Source organism: Dromaius novaehollandiae, chromosome 15 (genome assembly GCF_036370855.1).
Source record: "Dromaius novaehollandiae isolate bDroNov1 chromosome 15, bDroNov1.hap1, whole genome shotgun sequence".
NCBI classification, from domain to species: Eukaryota; Metazoa; Chordata; class Aves; order Casuariiformes; family Dromaiidae; genus Dromaius; species Dromaius novaehollandiae.
Genome location: NC_088112.1, coordinates 789088 through 810155, shown reverse-complemented (window position 1 = coordinate 810155; position 21068 = coordinate 789088). Strand labels below are relative to the sequence as shown.

At 56.2% G+C, this 21068-nt stretch overlaps 2 protein-coding genes across 2 annotated transcripts in view; both read right to left on the bottom strand.

Annotated features, from left to right (window-relative positions):
* Positions 1-3218, bottom strand: part of PFDN1 (prefoldin subunit 1) — a 33856-nt gene extending 30638 nt beyond the window's left edge. The window contains exons 1-2 of the mRNA XM_026105506.2: positions 3092-3218; positions 2636-2802 (exon numbers count right to left, since the gene is read on the bottom strand). Of these exons, the coding sequence (XP_025961291.2) occupies positions 2636-2802; positions 3092-3187 (263 nt within the window). The 5' untranslated portion in view covers positions 3188-3218. The remainder of the gene's footprint in view (positions 1-2635; positions 2803-3091) is intronic.
* An 8210-nt stretch (positions 3219-11428) lies between these two features.
* HBEGF (heparin binding EGF like growth factor) lies at positions 11429-20293 on the bottom strand. Its single transcript, XM_026105521.2, has 6 exons — positions 20092-20293; positions 19704-19874; positions 16357-16534; positions 13270-13425; positions 13068-13160; positions 11429-12016 (listed from the first exon to the last, which is right to left on the bottom strand). Exons 1-5 carry the CDS (start codon positions 20132-20134, stop codon positions 13088-13090), a joined length of 621 nt encoding a protein of 206 aa, XP_025961306.1. The 5' UTR covers positions 20135-20293; the 3' UTR covers positions 11429-12016; positions 13068-13087.
* Between the last annotated feature and the right edge of the window lie 775 nt (positions 20294-21068).

Sequence of the window (21068 nt, the reverse complement as noted above, 5' to 3'; positions counted from 1 at the left end):
GTGCAGCGCGTCACTACAGTTCCTCAATTCTTCCACTTCCATGGAAGATCAGAGCGTCTTATTCTATAAGATAAGACATTTCAAGCATACATATTACCCTCCCATGCATGTGCCCCAAGCTACTGCAGCTGGAGAAAAGACTGAGATACTCTTTCAAGAACCAGCTTCTATGTAGCAGCTTAAATGGGTTAAAAAAAACAAAATAAAGCTGAGCACAGGACTAGAAGCATAAAGCCTACTTCCAAGAATTTAGCTATTCAAGCAAGTTGTCAGAAGAACACAGGTAATCGGACACTGATGCAGACGTTCATCTTTTCTGGATAATTGAAACCTGCTTGAACCCTAACATTATTTAGAGAAAGCACCTACATCTCTTTTGGTCATACTGGCTGATGCTAAACTGTGCAAAGAAAATCATAAATGTTGAAATCATGAATATCCCTTCAGTGGCTAAGCTCCCATATCTGTGCAAGCCAATGATGGTAATGAATTAAAAACTTGCGATTTCACTTCGCAGAATATGGATTTTGCGGCCAGAAGAACTCTGACAACCCCTTCCTTTGGTCTCCTATGGATCACAGGACAGCAGACTGCCCTTGAATTAGCTCCTGCTCAAATGCATCTTTAGCCTGCTTCACCAAATGCCTGGTCATGGAAAGGCAGGCAAAGTAAGACTCCCCCAAAAGACTGTCACTCCAGCAGCTACTGCACAGAGAGAAAGTATAAGTGGTTTAGGAAGCAAAGGAGGAAGGTGTCTCATAAGTGGAAGAGAAACAGAAAGCAGCATGATGCACTCCAGCTAGTACAGGAACTGATACCACTTGTCACTCACATGTCATTTGCAAGCAATACTACTTTAATTTATCATAAAGACTGATACACTTCTTTAAATTATCTTGTGGGATTTCTCCCTATAGAAGCAGTATTTAGCTTTAAGATTAAAAAAGTATATATTATTGAACTGCCAGAATTATCTTCTTCTCTTAGTTTGTCTGCTTTGCGACTCCCCACCCCCACCAAAAAAATCCACAACGAAACAAAACCCTTATGAGTGGTCTCGCGATGCTGCTCTGAACACCGGTGTTCTCTACATCTACAGCCTGCTCCCAGGCCATATCACATTCACTCCACCTCCTGGAAGGGGACAAAATCTGTTTCCTTTGGAGGTACCAGTTGCTAACATCCCCACACAAACCTAACATCTAAGCCAACTGCATAGAAAAGTTCATATACTGGGAGCCATACAACAGCAGTCAGAAGGACACTCTGTGTCATGCTGAACACCTCTGTAAGTCTGCGTACAACTTCATTTTTCCATTAGCCTCATCTGAAAACTCACAGCAAAACGCAATCCACAAACCACTCCTTACTTCCCAGTCCCTGTCTCTGAGACTGAATCTAGAGATTGTGTGGTCAGATGGAAGGCCAACCAGGACATTTTTGGCGAATTAATTGTCCACTGAATCAGCAAGCTGACCAAACTCACTGCATGGTTGTGCAATCACCCACTTCAACACAGAGAAGGCAGGGGAAACACAGCTGGAGAAGAGGTAGAGACAATCATCCCTTTCGGCAGCAGTTACATCAGATTCAGTGTTTCATAAAACGACATCCCTAGCTAAGCACAGTCATCGCTGTTACCCAACTCGTAACACAACAGAAAAATCGTAGTACTCCCAAGTCTTACAGAAAGTTAGTGTGACGTTTGTGCAGTAAACATGCATTATCAGCTTTTGAAACCAGTTTGTGTGGTCTTCTATTAGAAAAAAGTGCACAAGCAGAAGTGCATTGTCAGGGTTAGACAGAACACATTGATTCTGGTCTAAGGTGTTTTGACAACCATCCAACACATCAAAGTACTTCTTTCTTTACAGGTGCACTGGGACTGCAAACAAGCTGCATGCTCTCTTCCAAGTCTTTAAAGAATCTGGGCAACACCAAGCACTGACATGACATTGCAAAGAGTATTTCTGCAGAACATTTGTGCAAGCAAAGCCCTGAGCGTATGCACTGCTGTGCTGGGTGTTTTTCAAGGTGTTAGATATAAATTACATCAAGAATGGTGTATTATTCCATCATGAATGGCGGGACAGGTTTGTGACAGTCTTCTTGCAGACATACAGTTTGTTGCTAGAGCCCTGTTCCACTAATCTAGCTTACAAAATTCCCAGGCAGTCCAAATAAGACCATTAAGGCTGGGAGCAAAGCCAACAAGCAAAAGCACACAAAAGCAATAAAAGTTGTAACGGCCCTTCTCAAAGACCGCTGGCACCTGATCCCAAGAGATAAAGCCCAGTATGCCTCACTGCGTTCCCAGCAAGATCACTGGAACAGCAAATGAAAACAGTAGGATAAATTGAAAAGAAGAAATGTTCTGAGAAAAGGCCAGCATATTCTTCATAAAGTAGACTTGTGGTAGGTAAAAATCTCTTGCCTAAGGCAGCAGCCTGCAGACCTTTTAGGTACTGAGACGAGTGAGATCTCCCCATCTTATGCTGCCATTATACCCACTGCCTCATTTGACTGTCAGCACAAGGTAGTAACAAGGCACTTGCAGGGCATTTTCTCAGCAGCCTGGAAGAGCAGAGCGACGAGACCTTCCCCGACTCGCCCCGAAGGCCAGGAGGATACTCACATCCTCCCTACGCCCTCGTACATGCGGGTCTCGTCCACCAGCGTCATGATCTCTGTGTCGGTGAGGTGCGCATGCTTCTTCGTCCTGCTCAGCTGCTCGATCTGGATGTCGGCGAGCTTCACCTTCTGCTGCGTGTCTATCACCTTGGCCTGGAGCTCCGTGAAAGCCTGAAGGGGGAGAGCAACAGTGGCGAGGGGCTGAGGCCGCCCCGCCGGGGCCGGGACTGCCGCCTGGGGCGGGGGCCGGCAGCCGCCGGGCCGCTGAGGCCAGGCCGCCGGGGGGCCCCAGGCCGCCCAAAAGCGGGGGACCAAGCGAGGGCGGGGGGGGAGCACACACTCTCCGGCCGCGGAGGCGGCCAGACCCCCGCGGCGGGGGGGAGAGGGACAGCGGCGCGCGGCACAACGCGACCTCCCGACCCCGGGTGTGTATTTGGGGGGGGAGGGGAGCGGCCGGTACCTTCTTCAGCTCCAGGTCCACGGGCGCCGCCATCTTGCCCGGCCAGGGCGCCTGCGCGGTGGGGGAGCGCGGGAGCCGCCGTGTCGTGATGCGCATGCGCGGAGGGGGAGGCGGGCTGGGAGCGGGGAGCCTGGGGAGAGGAGGCGCCTGGGGGGAGGAGGGCGTCCTGGGGGCAGGAGGCGACCCTGGGGTGGGGGGGGCCTGGGGGGCACCCTGGGGTGGGGGGCCCCTCGGCCCAGCAATCTCCCCGCAGCAGCCATGCCCTCAGCCAAGGCACCGAGGGCAGACCGAGGCCTGGGGGCCCTGCACAGCTCCGGCCCCACGGCCATGGGGACCCACGGCCACCCAGACAGCCCTGCCCCTCTGCCACCACAGGGCCAGCGGGCCTGGCCGGCCCAGGTGCTGCCTGCTCCCTGTGGCAGGGACGGCACCGGCAGGCCTGGGCCTGGCAGGGGATGGCTGGGTGCGGTGGGTCCAGTGGTACCCACAGCCATGACACCTATATACACCTGGGGGCTGCTAACGTGGGCTTGACTCGCTGGGCAGTGGGGACGCCTCAGTAGGCCACAAGGATGCCTTGCCGGGCAATAGGGACTCCTTGACAATATTCTGGGACATGCCAACACCTCTCCAGGCAGCAGGGATGTCTTGCCAGGCCACAGACAGTGCCTCGTCAGGCAGCATGGACACCTCAGTGCCTCCTCAGGCTAGGCAGATGCCAAGCATCAGGGTTGCCTCCTCAGGTCACAGGGATGCCTCACCAGGCAGCATGGACAGCTCGCTGGGCAGCACAGATGCCTCAGTGAGTGGCGGGACACCTTGCCAGGCCATGCAGTTGCCTCACCTGGCCACCTGGACTCCTCAGCAAGGCATATGGTAGCTTCAAGGTGCAATGGGGATGCCTCATGAGCTCCACAGATGCCTTGAGAGCTCCACAGATGCCTTGCCAGACAACAGAAATGCCTTGCTGAGCCATGAGGACACCTCTCCAGGCAACAGGGACACCTTGCTAGGCAACAGAATGCCTCATTGTGCCGTGGAGATGCCTTGCTGTGCAGATGCCTCACTGCCACACAGATGTTTTGCTGGGCCACGTGGACACCTCACTGGGCAGCAGGGACGCCTTGCTGGGTGGCATGCAGATGAGGTTACCCCAAAGAGCTGATCCCATGCAGGTGTTCCTGGGCATGCAAATTCAGCAGGAAGCTGTGTACCGTGTTGGAGGAGTGAGATGTGGCCTTTGTGAAGCGGAAAATTCCTTGGGAGAGCAGATGGAGCTGCTCTTCCTATGAAGGGTCTCAGCCTCTCCTGGGGACCAGGTGTGTGATTACAGTTTCCTGGGAGGCTTTGAAGCTGTCTCAGGAGGCTGCCAAGCCCTTGCAGGTACCCCTCATGGGGATAGCATGCCAGCTGTGTCATGACACTGAGGTTCCTATCTGCTCGACCCAAGGACTCATGAAGCCTGTCTGTGTTTGACTGTTTGTACGGTGCTACGCAACCAGGCTAAATATCATGGGGCCTGGCAAGGGACTGAGTCACAACTGGAACAGGAAAATGGTAATCAAGATATCCTGGGGGGCAGGTGTTCACACGGGTGGCCGTGCCTTATCTATAAAGGGTCTGCCAACATTGAGGGGAAGTTTCATGCACCAGTGAGTTCCACTGGTTAATGAGGATCTTTATTTGCCTTTCTCCAATAAACTTCATTACTGTTTAACCTCACTGGAAGGAGCTCTTTCCCAGCTGCCGGCTGGCAATTAACGTCCTGTTTCCAAAGCAAGGTTTTGTTCCAATTCCCAAATGTGCAGCTTGGCCAAGAGGTCTCGAATGCATGAGTCATCAGGATTACAGGCAAGGAAGGCCCTCTGGGTCAGGGGCAAAGCTCTTTGGCGTAGTTGGATGGACATTTGTCCCACACTGCCCTGCTATGCCGTGCGATACACAGCTATATCATGTGGTTCTCACGCCAGCCTCATCCACCATCCAGTGGAAGTCTACTAACAGGCCAGGCTGGCTCTGCGTGGATGCAGATGAGGTCTGGTGGTGCTTAGGAGCCTAAGAGTGGCCTCGTGTGACCTCTGCCACAAGCTGGCTCTAGTACTGGGTAGCTCCTAAGTCCTGCTGAGCTGTGCCAGTGGCTTAAACCCCATCTGCAGGTACTGCCAGATGCAAAGGCAGATGCAGACACGGACACACCTAGGACAACTATGCCAGTGCACAGTTGCTGTCACGTGAGGGAGTGATGGGCGGCTGGGGGTCTTGTGCGTCGCAGGGTACGACTGGAGCTGGTGGCTGAGCCTTCTGCTAAGCTGGCAGTTGAGATGTGGTGCCAAGGAAGCAAACTACTTGGTTAAATGATTAGCTACAACATTGCCTTTTGGTGCATAATAGTTGTGTGAGGCCATCTCTACAGAAACATTGAGAGCGAGGAAGTGATCTGTTACTGATAGGCTCTAGCCTGGCTGCTCTTGCCGAGCTTGCAAGAGGTCCTGCTAAGGGAAGGCTTTGTCCCAGACACAGTAGAGAACACGGGCTGCCTGTCTCATTACTCACTGAACAGGAAGGGCCCCCAGCCAGATCCTGGGAGAGGATCCCAAAGCCAGGGGAGTGCAAAGGGACAGATCAAAAAGCAGTAACAGCAGCTAAAACCAGAGCCAGACCGTTGCTTTATTAATAATACCTGGCAGTCAGACACAGCCCTGCCATCCAGACAGGCGCTGAGATGCTGCAGGAGGGAAAGAGGCTGGGTCACTTCACCCTCTGCAGAAATGCAGCTGCTTGATCAGTGAAAGTAGGAGGCATGTAAGGGCACATGACAGCAGTCTGGGGCTGGGAGTGCCGGACAAGCTCGAATCCAATTAAAAGCTGAGGGGGAGGTTGAGAAGCACTGCGTGCTTGCCTGGTGGAGCGACCGAGTTAATGCTGCTGGTGCGGTGAGAGGCCCAGGGGGAATCCATTTCTTGCATGTGGTCAGGATGGCAGCTTGGTGTCTCATGCAGAGAAAGCTGTTTCAGCTGCCGGGGGACCCCCAGCACTGTGCTGCCTTACTGATGTGGCCTGACTCACCCACACAAACGCCCACTAGTGAATCACCATCACTCCCTCCAGCTCCAGAGTTTTCCTTGGAGTTTGCCCAGCTGGGCTGGGAGAAGGGGTGAGATCATGGTGAGGCTATCAGAAGTCTGTTGGGAGAAGGCAGCAAAAATTAAAATACCCAGTGTACCATTCTGTAATCAGAGGCAGACAGGAGGGAACCTCTTTGGACACCCTTATCTAAAAGCAGAGTGCCAGATCCAACCTTCAGGGACAAGCAGTTCCTATTGCAACCCACTGCACCTGCCCCAAAATGAGGACAAATCCAGGCCTCGTGCCATTTGCCTTTTCCATGTACTAAGGAGCCACATGTACTCTAAATTGGTTCAACCACAAGCCTTGGATGTAGTAGAGATATTTCTCTTCAATCCCGCTGCCTAAGACTTCCAACTATTGAGACACCAATGGCTGTTGTAACCCAGTTCCTCCTGCTGCTCTGCCCTGCAGATCCCAGAGTATCCACACATAACACTTCCTGCAGAGAAAAGGAAAACCTTGCACTGAATAGCAGGAAGAGTTGTAGCAGCCAATTCTATACGACAGTGGCCTGGCCTCCTCGGGGGAGCGTGGACGTCCCGCTGCCTGAGTCATTAGCAATTTATAGCACAAAAGGCTGGAGGATGCACAGGAGTAAACAATGGTGCCTCAGCCCAGGGGATCTGCGGCATGGTGACCCGAGTGAGCTCTTCCCTCCCGTCTCAGCACCGACAAGTGCTCTGTGATACGCTGGTGCTCACTTCCAGCCACCATGCAGACAGACTTCTGCCCGGCTTTTTTACATATGCCACTGGTGATCTGCAAGCCTGAGAGCAGACCTGGAGTCCTTCAGCATTGCTCCAAGAGTCAGTCTGCCTTTTTCTGTGACTTTCTGAGCTCTTTCAAGGGGTCGCAGCTACCTGCCCGTGGGGCCCCAGCACTGCTACTCACCGAGCTCAGAGCTGGAGCAGGCAGCTCCAGCCACTGCACGTGCCTCTCGCCCAAGCAGCCTCCTCCTGCACCTCTCAGGTCCTCGATGCTGGAGGATAAACCGGAAGGGCCACGGTGCAATCACTGACATGGAGACATGTCAGGAGAGACAACATCGTGGGAGGGAAGTCTGACCAGGCCAAGGCTGGAAAAATCTCTGGGTGGACCCAGCCAAAGGAGCAATCTGTGCCAGCAGCTGGGACATGCCGGAGTCAGGCACAGTCCTGCGCACATCCCCCAAGTTGGGTAAGAGCAGCATCTCACTGGAAGGGGCACATATTGGCTTCCCACCTCCAGACCCAGACTAACAAGTCTGGGCCAGATCTGAGCATCCCTATGGCTCCAAGAAAGAGTGGATCTGGTGAGCCCTGAGACAACCCATTGCATCTGGATCCCAAACCCAGCTTCACTGGAAAGGAAGCAATGCTGTGAGGGCTGGTGCACGGTGGGTCAAGACCTTGTGCTGTGCCCACTCCAAGGGTGCTTGGGGGGGCTTGTGTCTCCCTTTCTGCTGCAGCAACAAACCCCTAAGAGATACCACGTTGCAGTATGGCTCATCGTGCTTGCTGGCAAAGTCCGTCTCCAGCTCAGGGCTCAGTGGTTGGGTGAGGAGCAGAGCAAGTCCAAAAACATCTGTCAGGAGGAAAATCAGCTGAACAGAGTCACTTGCAGGGTTGTTGCTGTCCATTTCCAAAGAGAGGCAGCAGGGGTGGTTCAATGAATTTTGGAGGTTTCCTTTGGCTGCCTCACCTCAAGCCTTGTGGTGTGGCACATCCCAAGCAGTACCCCTGCAGTGCCACAGCTTGGTCCCAGTCACAGTGTCCCTCCACATCCAAACCCTGGTGTGCCATGATGGCTGAAAGCACCCAAGAGCAGCCACAGAAGTGGGCGAGAGCAGGTTTTGGGCAGGAGGAGAAGTGGTTACTAAATTAAATCTGAAGTTGGTATTTTGGAGATTTTAAGCCTCGGTTTGGGGAAGGATCTGTCCTTTGGAGAGGAGAAGGTGTGCTGCAGGCTGCAAGGCTCCCCTCTGAGAGCATGAGACCTCTGCCAGCAGTGAAGCGGAGCCAGCCTCAGAGAGAGCCCTGGGAATTCAGGGACACCCTGGGGCAGAGTGAGGTGGTGGTGCTTGGTGGCTGGGTACAAGGTTTGTTACCTGCAGCCAGGCCACACGCGGGTGTCAGTGGGAGGCGAAGGGAGATGCCAGAGGTCCCAGTAGTGAATCAGTGCTGGAAGCAGCAGCCGAGGCCAGTGGGCTTGACAACTTGAGAGTCAGGAAATGCAGTGGCCGGTGACATATAAGGGGGACTTTTTTTTTTTCTTTAGCTCCTGGCTCTATGCCTGAGGAGGCTGCTGAGCTGGGGGCGGTGGGAGGCTAGAGCCTGCATTCCCCAAGACCTCGGTCTGCATAGCTGCAGCCACTGCTGTGCTTGGCTGGCAGCTGGCACGTCCAGCTCCTGTCCGGGTGGACAGCGGGGTCAAGGCTGGGGGACGTGGGGCATTCGCGCCCAGAGAGACCAGTGCCAATGGGATACAGACCCAAGCAGCCCCTGGAGGGGCCCAGCAGCCAGGTGCCTCTCTCCGTGGCTCAGGCAGCCTCGGTGCCTGTGGCTGAGCTCCAATCCAGGGGACCGTGGGTGGGTATCCCGAGGACACTGGCTGGGTGTTGCACAGATGATCAGCAGGCCACCAGACTGCTGCATATTTGGGGCAATCCCAGCACCTTCCACCATGCAGTGTCCTCCCTGAGCACCCTGTGGCTTTCCACAGGAGTTGGGCATCGCCAGGGATGGGAGATCAGCCTGGCCTATCCATGGTGAGGGATGGGTTCAGAGAGGGTTCAAGGCAAAAGGGGTGGAGGTTGACTTTTTTCCTGTGCCTGGTTGCTCTGGGCCCCTTTGGGTGAGTATTGCACCCTCCTTTCATTGCAGCTTTATCTGGGAAGAGAGGGGATTGCATCCTTTCCAAGCCCAGATGGGCGGAGGGAGCCGTCTCATGGGTCCAGCCAGCTTCTCACTTGCCCCATCTTCAAAATGCATCTCCTATCTCTCTTGTCCCATTGCATCACCACCCCTCGAGCAACCAGCTTGCACCATGGGCCTACGGAGGAGCAAAGCGGACCAGAACACACCCTTGCACTGAAAGAGAAGTGCAGATGGCAGCTGGGCTCCAGGCGATGTGGAAACAGGGACTTGGCCCTGGCTGACACCAGCTGATGCCTGTCCGCACCCTTTCCCATGCGCATGACAGGCCCCATGCCATACTGAGAAAGCCCCCGCCCTGAGAGCTGTCCCTCCCAGCCAGCCTGGGACCCCAGCTGTGCTAGGAGCATCTTCCCCCTCTCTGGTCGTGCACGGGGAAGGAGCAACAGCCACCGATGTCACCCCTGGGGAGCAGATCCGGTGTGGGGGGGGTGCCCCATTGCTTGCTCCCCCCAGCAGTGGCCACCTTTGCTCCATCGTAGGCTGGGTTGTGGCAGAGGCGGAAGGGGTGTCACATACCCCTCTTGCCCCCAGGCTCCCCATGCAGAGCACCCTGGGCCGGGATCCCTGCCTGCTCCAAGTCAGCAATTCCTGCTGTCAGCCCAGCTGGGCTTTGCGAAGGCTCCCGCCCTCGCTCCCAAGCCTCCCGCTCATTGCTTCCCAGCCAGAGCAAAAAATCAACATAAAAATGCCAGCTGTCTGCAGAAAAACCTTCTGTCTGAGCAATTTCCAGTGCCTGCCCAGCCTGGACGCGCAGAGCCCCAGGGTGGGCAGAGCCGGCTAGGAGGAAAGGGCCTCAGGGCCAGCGTGGGAGACCCTGGCACAGCAGAGCCAACGGCCCCAGAGCAGCAGCAGCACGGGAAGGCAGGGACCCGGCCTGCTGACCTGGAACAAAAGAGTCTCCTGTGCAGCAATCGGAGACATTATTTGTTTAACAAATATTCAGGAGGTCCAAAGTTTGGAATCTGCAGTTCAGCCAGCCTTCCCGCAGCATTAAGGTCCAGGTTCACCCAAAGCAGAGCCAGAAACTTGCTTCCTCAGCTCTGGGATTTGGGCCACGGCAGCTGCCAGGGGCTTTCGCTCTCCAGGTGATAACACACAAGGTTATCCCTCATCACCCACCAGCTTCCTTTCCGCTGCAGCCACGTGCTTTAGCCCTTCTATCTTGGGAAGCGCTGGAGAGCCAAGCGATTGCTTCATTCCCCCTTCCCACGCCCCAGGTTTTGCTACACTAAAACTTGCCGGCTGTTCAAGAGGAATGAACTAATAAGATCACTTCCTAAGCATCCCCTCCCACAGGCAACCAACGACTGTAAAGCCTATTTTATGCTTTGCCAGAGCTAAATTTTGGCCAAATTAGTCCAAAAAGCTCTGCAGACTACTCACTTCCCCTGCTTCAGGGCAAGTTGTAGGAACATGAGTGGAAAGCGCCAGCGTAGCACTCCCCTTTGAAAACTCGGTTTGACATCTAGAGTGAAGCAGGCTGGAGGAAAGCAGATTTCCTGCAGGGAAGCAGCCAGTTTTCTCTGCTTTGAGGCTCTCTGCTAGAGCCATCAGCTCACACCACTCTTGGCTCTGCCAGAGGAAGCTCAAGGAAGAAGAAACGAGTGATTTGGGGGTTATTTATACTGCCTACTCGGGGTCAGCCCCAAACCACGGTCTGGAACGATGATCACAGGAGTGACCTCGGCCCCTAGGAGCCCACAGCAACCAAGGCCTTTAGCCACACCAGGGACAACCAAGATCCTCTGTGAGGGAAGGGATGCTGGGTAGCTGTGAGAGTCTACTTCTCTTGAGTTTTAGCCTAATGCTGGCTTAAAACCAGGAATTGGTCCTATTTACATGTATCAGGCTGAAAAGAGCAGTCAGAATGACCAGACTCGCACCAGAGTAGGACTCCTCTGGCCAGCAAACACACAGACATCACATGCACTGAGGGCATGGCTGGCTAAGATATAAAAACCCCACAAAGGAGTGCACATGGGGCTGGCCTTACTGCACGTGAACCAAGGCAGCTGCCTCGTGGTGCAGTGCACGTCGGATCCGGCCACCAGCCCCTTCACACCACGCTGTTCAGCTTCAGCAGGAACCAGGAGCACCCAACCCTGCTCTGCTGCACCTCGGAGAACAGCACAAGCAGGTCCAGCAGACTCCACAGCTTACTGTGGATTTATGCCACTATTTAACAGATGCCCCTCAATATTTTTGAGATAGCCCATTAAGGAAGGCATGTTGTTACAATTTTCAGAGATTCAACTCCTTTCCACCCCCATCATTAAATAAACAACCTAAGGGCTTGTAACAAAGTGTTATTTATTAGAATATTACATTGCACTTAAAAAATGAGGGAGGTCTGACCTTGTTGTCTTGTCCTACATGAAGGTTGCAGGGCCAGACCTCTAATAAATATAAATACTATGTACAGTTTATCTAAAATAAATATATAATTTAGAATGAAAAATATCTTGTTAAATAGCTGTTACCCCCCCCTCCCCTCCTGCATCTAAGAAAGCCCCCGGCCTGGTCTCTTCAGCCTTTCACAGTTAGTTCCTCATTGTGCGCTGCAGCAGGCAGCCCCAAGCCGCCGGGGAACCCCTCCACCGATGGCCAGCAGGTCCCTCCTGCCTGTCTGCAAAGCCGCCCCGGCCAGCTCTGCAGCGCAGCAAGAAAGCCTGCCCCGTGGAGAGGGTCTCTCCTGCGCCTCTTGCGTCCCGCAGATCGCCGCTAAGCTCGCTGCGGCAACACCACTGCCCAACCAAACCCGTGAACTGGGTGCCGTCCTGCCACTCCAGTAAGTTCCCGATGTGCTGCAGAGCATCCCAGGGACAGTGCTGGCTCCGTGGCTTGCGCCTTCCAGGAGGTAGAACTGCTTTAGTGCCGACTCCTGAAATAGAGCATCATGGGCAAGTTTGTTTTGCAGCCTTGTGCCAGGTACCTGGCAAAGACGCTGCCCTTGGTTGCTCCTGGCTGAAGAGCCAAGCAGTTTCTGGAGTCCTGTCCAGCCTGGTGGGGAGTGTTCTAGTTGCTGCCGAAACCCCAGCAGTAGCCAAAGACACTAGACACCTTGCAGGATGAGACCCAGAAGACTCCAAGGCAGGATGCCAGGGGCTAATCATCACACATCTTGTTTCCTCTATGGCTCCCTTCCAGGGACTGCAGCGTTTTGCCCCCCATCAACATATCTTCCCCCCATCCCCAGGGCAGGGAAAACAGCAACAAAAAAATCTTGCTCTGAAGCCCCTTCCCTGAAGTGCAGCTCATTGCAAATCAAGTCATATCAACAGTTAAAAATCCCTCCCCAAATACTGCCTACCCAGTAAAAAGCAACGTTATAGAAACCCTTAGAAGGCAGTACTTCATCCCACAAGGAACAAAGTATTTTCTTGATTAAAAAGAGAAATAGTTGTAATGTAAATGGGAGCATGCTTAATGTCAGGGTTTGGCCCAGAAGAAAGGAAACCTGCAAGCCTTCCAGCACCCAACAGCCACTGTAATGTGGCCACCTCCGGGGTGGAACACGCCCAGCTATCAGAGTGACATAGGATGGAGCCTGCAGCAGTAAGGCACTCCCATGCCCAGCTGCAAGGCATGAAATAGGAGCAAGTAAAAAGCAAATGACAAGCGGGAGTGAAAAGGAAGTGGTTTTGCCTATGTGAGCAAGAGGGATGTCAAGGGCTCCAAGAGGGAGGGGAGGAAAGGAAAGGGGGGAGAGTGGAGCCACATGGGGCACCCAGGGCTCAGCCAGAGGGGCTCTTGGGCCAAATCCTGCTAACTGCTTCCCCAGGCTCAGACCACCTTTGAGTGCTGCCTGGCTCCGGTGCAGGATTAGTGAGCCAAGACATGGTGCTCTCCCCATGTTGGAGAAGCCAGAATGAACAAACAGAGCATCCAAACACCCAGCAGCACCCAAGCCCCACAATAAGCAATGGTCTTACCTCGCCGGCACCTGGCATCCTCAGTGGTTCACAGTGATGCCCAGCTTGATTTTCTCTTCATTTTCTACGTCATAGACACCCCTTTTGTGGCACCTGTGAGGCCAAGCAGATGTTCAGAGCATGGAGTGGCCCCTGCCACCATCCCCTGCCCACACCCCTTCCTAGGGAGCAGCTCTGACAGCACAGCCCCCATCCTGCTCACCTCAGCATCAGCAGAGCTGCAATGATGACGAGACACAGTGAGGACAGGACCACAGCGACGACGGCCAGAGCAGTGGTGTGGTCGTACGTGCTGGGAGGATGCTCCACGGGGAGCGAGAGGCCGTGACATCTCTCACCGTGATATCCCGGCTGGCATCTGGACAAGAAGGAAAAAGTTTTAAAAGATGGTGGTGACCAAGCACAGCAGGGCGTCAGGTCCCTCTCGCCGTGAGGCAACAGAGCTGCCTCTTTGCTCAGCCTTGAGCCAGAGTCCTGCCCCCACCCAGAGCCAGGAGGTCTGGTGTCACCCTTGTACCCCTGATTTATTGTTAAATTCTCTTGCCCTGCATCCCTGTCCCAAGCACCACATGAAGATGCCCAGGAAGGCCATGTCCTTCCCCACAGTGCAAGGCATTGGGGTCTGGGCTCTTCCCAATCACCTACAAAGTGGAGCCAGGCTGGTTGGACCACCTCTGGGTGACAGGCAGCCCCATCACACACAGAGGTCAGGCATGACAGACGCTACAGGAGGGGACTGCCGAGACCCCAGCAGGCAAGACATGGCTCCCCGTGGCACACGGGAGTGTGGCATGCAGCCACCTGTGGCACAGCAAGCCAGGCCACCTGCTTTCTGCAAGGGGAAGTCCTGTGCAAGGAAGCAGGGAACAACCTCCAGCCACAGGCCAAAGCTCAGCACTTCCCTCTGAGCAGGTTTCCCCAATGCTCTTGGCCAGCCAGAGCTAACAGAGAAGTGCAAGCTCCCTGCAGCCTCAGAAGGTTACTCATATAACAAAAATAAAGTTCTCCCTCAGAGGCAGCCACCCAAATCCTCCTCATGAGTCAACGCCTACTGATGTGACCAGCTGAACAAACTCAGCACCATGGACCCTTGGCAGATCTAGGCAGAGACATGAGCTTATCTCCAACACATGGACTCAATCCAGACCTCCTGCCTGGCTCGCTGCGCTTAGGGAGAGCTCCATTAATACCACGCCACACATCGACATCACCTTCCGCCCCAGGCAGCTGCCTTGGACACAGGGCAGAGATAGAGCTGCCTCTCAGCAGTGCTCAAGGACCTGGGCTGGGCATCGCCCTCAGCTCGCCCAAACTCTGGGGCCAGCCACAGGAAGCAAAGATCAAAAAGACACCGTGCAGCACAGGTTGCATGGCCAGAACAGGTCACTTGCAGCCCAAGCACTCCCAGACACTGAAGGCAGCGACTGTATGAGCAAACATGAATCAAGTGACAGCAGGTGCCACAAGGCCTTGTTACGGGAGGAAACCAAGGCCTCGCAGAGCCCCAGAAGGAGCTGAGACAGCCTGAGCCTGCTTCTGATGAGGAAGGCTGCAAATCCCAGCTCCACAACCGCTGCCCCAGGGACCCCCAAGGTAGAGTGGGCCACTAGTCCTAAAACCACAAGCAACGGCTCCAAGGGGATAGCCCAGGGATGGGTCATCAGGCTTGAGCCCCCCAGCTGGCTCTGACAGAGTCCAGATTGAGATTGTTGGGTTAGCACGCGCCTCCTGCTTGCCCTAAGACTTCTTTTGGCTCCAGGAAACTGCTGACTGCTCAGGAGGAGCTTGGGAAGAGGATGCCCAGCTGTCCTGGCCCAATGCAGGCAGGAACCAGGGAAGGACTGTGCTCTGCAGTACACTGGGTCACCAGTGAAAGCCAGTCTGGCAGAGATCTTCTCTTGCTGGCAGTCCTGATCCCCCTGCTCGAGGGCCCAGCAACAACTTCATAACAGCTTCCAGGCACAGCAAAACTAAGCGGTTCAAGGAGCTGTGCAGACCCTGATCCCTATGGATTCCAGGGCACGAGAGCTTCTGGATAATATAAGCCAGGGAGCTATTATCTTCCCCAGGCTCTGGGCACAGGGCTGGGTGGCTCAGGGGATTGCCAGCAAGGAACAAAGCCTCTTATATCCACCAGCTCAAACCCTGCCCACGTCAGCAGGGATCAAACTTGCACCCAAGGGTATTACCCAAGGTAGCAGCAGCTGGATCCAGGTGCCCAGGCAGTGAGCAAACCCACTTTCTCCTCCGCTTGTCTTGTCCAGTCCCTGCTCTCTACCTGCAGGCCAAGGGGGTGGGAAAAGGAACATGCTGCTCCTCGCAGGAGTACACAGCACCATCCTTCACTGAGGCCAAGGAACAGCTCAGATGTGGCTTTGGCAGCCTGCCCCCATGGCACTACCTCTGATACAGCCTGTGCCTGCTCTCCAGGTGCCACAGCAGAGCTCACCCTCCCACTTGCACTGCTGCATCCCAGCATGGGGATGCAATGGGGTAAGAGAGGGAGCGAGCCCGTTCTCATTCCCCAGCTCTCACCCCACGATAGTGCCACTGCACGAGAGTTGTGTGCCACACACAGAACAAGGGGTCATTCAGTACTGTGCCCTTGCAGGGGAAGCTGGTATCTGCATAGGTGCAACACCTGCTTCTCACCTCTATCCCTCAGCTCACCAGCCAGCCCCGGGTCCCAGGAGCTCCCCAGCTCTTGGCAGGGGCTCACAGTAATGAGGAACAGGGCAAAGGACATGGGGTTACTGAGCCAGGAGAGGATCTCTCAAGCCAGATCTGAAGAAGGCCTCAGATGCAAGACTTGCAGCCCATTTCAGAGGGCCAGATACTTGGACTTCCACTCTGGACCCAAGCCACCAAGATTAAGGGAAGCCAACTTTTGGCCACCCGCCAGGCAGCTGAGCCCTGGCACGTGAGTTCGCATTCCCGTGAACTCCACCACAGCAGGAGCTCGCTGTGCCGCACTGACGTCCCGCAGGCCTGACACAGGGCCCCCGCGGGGCAGGGGCTGCTGCAGAGCACTCCAAGTCCCAGGCCACGAGGGATTTCGGTGGGACTTGTTCAAAAGACAGAAACCAGGCCAGAGCAGAGGCCAAAGTTTCCCACTGCTCTCCAAGTGACACAGCTCGAGAAGCACACAGAATGCAAAGTCAGAGCCGTCACCACACGGATGGGGAACATGCACTAAAAATATCTCCTACGCTCTTCCTCTGTGCAGCCTAGAGAATTCAAGGAACAATGACTAAGGTTTCCCTGGGACAGGCACACAGCAGCAACTCACATGCAGGATGGAGCGCCCAGCTCTTTGATGTATTTGCATTCACCATGAATACAGAAATCCTTGTACTTTCGCAGACATGGGTCTCTCTTCTTCCCCAGGCCTTTTCCTTTTCTTCTTTTATTCCCATTCCCCTTTTTCTTGGGAGTAACCAGGCCTTGAGGCTTTGACAAGAAAGCAACTGGAAAACAATTTCAAAAGGAGAAAACATTGATCACCCCAATTTCTCATTTGAAAGCAAAAGAGAACAGCAAAGCCTAGACTCTGTAGCCAACTCTGCCCTGGCATTCACGCAGCCTTTTGTTCAGCAATCTGCCCCCAAGCAGAGGTTTTTTTCCATTTTTTTCAGATTTTCACAAATATCATGGCCTTTCTGATTCATCAGAACAATTCTAAAGGAAATAAGGGAACAAGTAACCAAGAAATCAGGGAGAAAAAACAGGGCTTTATGCATCTCAAAATGTTGCTATTATATACACCAGTTTCCACTGGACACAGAAGACTGCTAATTGCGTCTTTATCTAGCTTTTATTTCCCTGGTCTTTTGTAAGAGCCCATTCATGGCTCTGATGGACTCTCCTTCCTGTGGTTACAATGATCGCTTGCACACAGGACAAGAGCAGGATTAAAAGAGCTAGCCCAGGTCAATTTTTGGTTTTGCAGAACCAAGCAGATGGCAAAGGAAGTGCTCCCATGAATTACAAAGGTATTTTTTAATTGCAATGCAGAACTCTGTGGTTTTCGGTGCAAGGCCAGCTCCCTGCCGAGTTGGCTATGCAGGCTGGTGGGAACCAGAGCATCAAGCTCCTTAGACGCTCTCCACAGACACGAAGCGAAACCAGCAACATTATTGGAATAGTTTAAGATGGGCAGATGCCAAAAATCAACCCAGGCTTGATCTCGCAAGGTGCCAGAAAGAGCACTCACTGCTTGGAGAGTCACTTCCCAGCTCCCCCCCGAATCATGACGTCTTAACGTCCTCTTAAGCTCCAGTGAGGCTGGGAAAATACAAACTAAATCATGTGCTGCATGGAGGGAACAAGGGGGAAAGGGCAGCTGAGTCTAACCTGGCAAGTTTTAACGTGCCTAATGCTTTCTCAACAACTTCCTCGCATAACCAAACCCTCAGCATGCGTAACCTTCCTCCCCGTGCGAGCACCTCTCGTGCCACGACACACCATTAGTTTGCATGCCTAGGAAGTTATTTCACAACTTCAATGTCCCTCAAGCTAGGCCTGGAGAAAACTGATACTCCAGGAAACTCTGTGGCTTGGAGAAACCCCCGGATCCGGGTGAGATGTGAGGCCCCAGGACTTGCCCCCGGCTGGCAGCAATAGCTGTCCCCTCCCCTGTGGGATATCTCCCTGCCACAGAGGACTCCTCGCAGACATGTGCTATCGGAGGGACAGGAACAGTGCTGCTGACCCCCCCCCCCCCCCCCCCCCCCCCATTGCTGCCTTTCTTTGGCATCAACCCTTGTCCCTGGGACAATGTCCTGTATCCTCCGAGCAGCACATCCACAGAGGATTTGGGCGATCTTGCTGGTAAGAAGGGGGAAAACTGGCCCAGTCCAGGTGGGCAGGGGGATGCCACAGATGGCCACCCCCCCCCCCCCCCAGACACCCCCAGCCACGGGAGAAAAGATCTGCCATCCTCAGGGCTGGAGCACAGAGAAAGATGCCTCTCACACAAAAGCCAGATTTCTCCAACTTTAACTTGCTCAAAGCATTGCAAAGGTGCTCTGAAAGGCTGCAGCCAGCTCATTGTGCAATGGCAATTCAGCAACCCCCACCCCAAAAACCAGAGCCCCAGTCCGTCCTGTTGCAGTCCTCCCTCCTCAAACTAGGCACAGCCCATGCCTGCGAGATCGCTTGCTCTAGGATGGGATCCCCTCATTGGAGGGATGCTGGGAGGACCAGAGGGCAGATGGGAGCATCTCTTTGCTTTCCCACTGAATCTCTCATCAAGAAAAGGAGCATTTCCCAGGGGCGGAATCCCCTTAGGTCTGAGTGATCAGCCTGGTTTTGCAAAGCTGGATGTTAGCATCACAGTCTGATGGGACCGGACAGCCAGAAAGCAAAGAGGAAAAATGAGAAAAGAGAGGAGGATGAACGTTATACAGAGTAGGGCTCACTTCTCCTGGTGCTAGGCTACCGACCTCAGCATGTCACACGTGCAGCTGGGCTCAGTCACCCTTGCCACCCCGCAATGGGTCCCCCATCTCACCCGCATGGGCACGACCTCTGTGAGAGTCACCAGGACACGCTCTGGTCCTGACCCAGGGCATAAGAGCCAAGCATGAATGCACAGAGCGCCTAACAGAGAGGCAGTGTCCCCAACGCCTCCGTAGAAGGGACTGCTGGGTGACTAACCCCAGCTAGGTATGAGGAGCAGCCATATGTGGGTGGTGGGTGAGTCACAGTGGTCCCCTCCCCTGCAGCCACCGCTGCCACTATCTGGAAGGTGGCAGAGGCAGCGCAGCCCGGACAGGCACACGCACCCAGCCCAGGCTGAACACCTGTGGGCAAAGGGTGCCACGTGCGCCAGAAGGGTTCTCCCTTCCTGGGGCACAGCTCTCACTCGCGGGGCATGACTGAGGGACTGCCATGCTGGGGGCACCAGCAACACCCCCTCATGCAAAGCGAGGGGCTGCCGAAACCCAACTGCCCTAAGCTACAGCCACGAGTTGGGGGGGGGGGGGGGGGCTCTTGCCTGCTGCCTAGGGCTCCCATCCTGCCCTGCACCCAGGGCTGGCACCACAGGGCAGGGACACCTTTGGGCACCGCAGCATGAGGCAAGGCAAGGCACACGTGCCAGGTGTTGGGGTGCTGGGAGCTCTCAAGCAGCACCCTTGTGCCCAGCCGGGCCATCGGAGCCAGCCCACTGTCCCAGACGGCGACGGTAGCCTCCCCCGAAGCAGCCCGCACGGAGCCAGAGCTGCCACCCAGGGGGCACCCAGCCCGAGGGGGCACCGGGCTGAGCCAATGCCAACCCCTGCCCCAGCTGCACACGCTCCCCGTTGGAACCGGGCCAAGCCCACCCCTCACCGACTCCAGATCTGCACCAGGACCCACTTCGCATCTGGATTCAAACCAGGCTTGGCTCCCTCCCGCAGGCTCCGGCCCCGAACCCGCACCGGGACCCCAAATAAATCCAGAGCTGAACCAAGCCGAGCTCTCCCTGCCCAGATCGGGATTCCGAGCCGGAGCGGGTCCCCCTCTCTCGTCGCCCGTAGCCGACCCGAGTGCCCCTCGCTCCGCACTCGCCCCGGCCCGAGCCGCTCTCCGTCCCGGGACGCCGGCGCGGACCGCCCCGCCGCGCCGCGGGCGCCAGCCTGCCCCCGCCGGTACCTCTCGGCAGCTCGCTGAAGTCGTCCCCCGAGGCCACTCCGCCGCCCTCCTTCTCGGGGCTGCCGCGGAGCAGCGGCGCCGTGGCTGGGACCGGTGCCCCGCCGCCGTCCTTGTGGAGCACCTCGTTGTGCAGCACGTCGCGGCCGAGCCCGCCCGCCGCCGCCGCGCACGCTGCGGAGGGAACGGGGCACGGTCAGCGAGGCGAGCGCCCGAGCCCGAGCCCGCGTCCACACCCCGAGCCCGAGCCCGAGCCCGCGTCCACACCCCGAGCCCGAGCCCGAGCCCGCGTCCACACCCCGAGCCCGAGCCCGAACCCGCGTCCACACCCCGAGCCCGAGCCCGAGCCCGAACCCGCGTCCACACCCCGAGCCCGAGCCCGAGCCCTCACCTGCGGCCAGCAGCACGTTGATCACCACCAGCCGCCCGTCCATGCTGCCCTGCCGACACACGCGTCCCAGAAGCCGCGAAAGCCTTTCCCAGCCCCGGCCCCGGCCCCGGCCCGACTCGACTCGGCTCGGCTCCGCTCCGCTCGGGCGCCACGTGCCGCACCCAGCCCCACAGCGGCCGCCGCGGGTAGAAGGCAGCGGGCAGCGGGGCGGGCCCGGGCGGGGCCGCGCCTCTCCACGCCCCGCTGGCGGGCCCGCGGCCCTGCCCCCGGCCCCGGCCCCGGCCCCCGGCCCCGGCCCCGGCTCCGGCTGCGCTGCCCGGGCCGGGATAGCCCGGCCGCGGTGAACCGAGGCGGCCCTGGGAGCGGGACCGGAGCCGGCCGCTCCCAACAGCCGAGGGGGGCCGCGGCGAGGCGGACGCACGCCGCTTCCCAGGGTGCTGTCTCCTTGGTGGGGGGAGGAGCAGGGGCACCCCTGGGCCAGGCCCTGCCCTGCAGCCGCCTGCTGCGAAGCCCCCCGTGCCCCGTTGCTCCGGTGCCACACAGATGGGCAGGCTGTGGGGCATCCCGCCCCTCCTGGGCTGCGTCTCCCCCTGCCCTGCGTGGGGTCAGGACGGGCCTCCTTGCCACCTCATCTGGCACTGCCTGCGTGGAGGCTGGATGGAGCTGGAGAGGTTGCCCAGCCGCTCCTCATGCTCCCAGGTGGGGTTGCTGCTCTGTTGCACTGGAGGGGACGCATGTGTCATGGCGGCCAGATCCTGCAGCACCCACAGAAGGGCTGCTGGAGGCCTCTGGTGGCTGCAACCCCCCGGCTTAGGCGTTGACAGAGATGAGAGGTCCTGCATGCCCAGTCACACTGATACCACCACCACTGCCATTAGCGTGGGGGTGGGAAGTGCTGTGCATGCTGTCAGCGCAACAATGGAAACGGTCTATTTTGTGGAGAGGCCAAGGAAGCTCTGTAGTCCGACAGAGCTGGA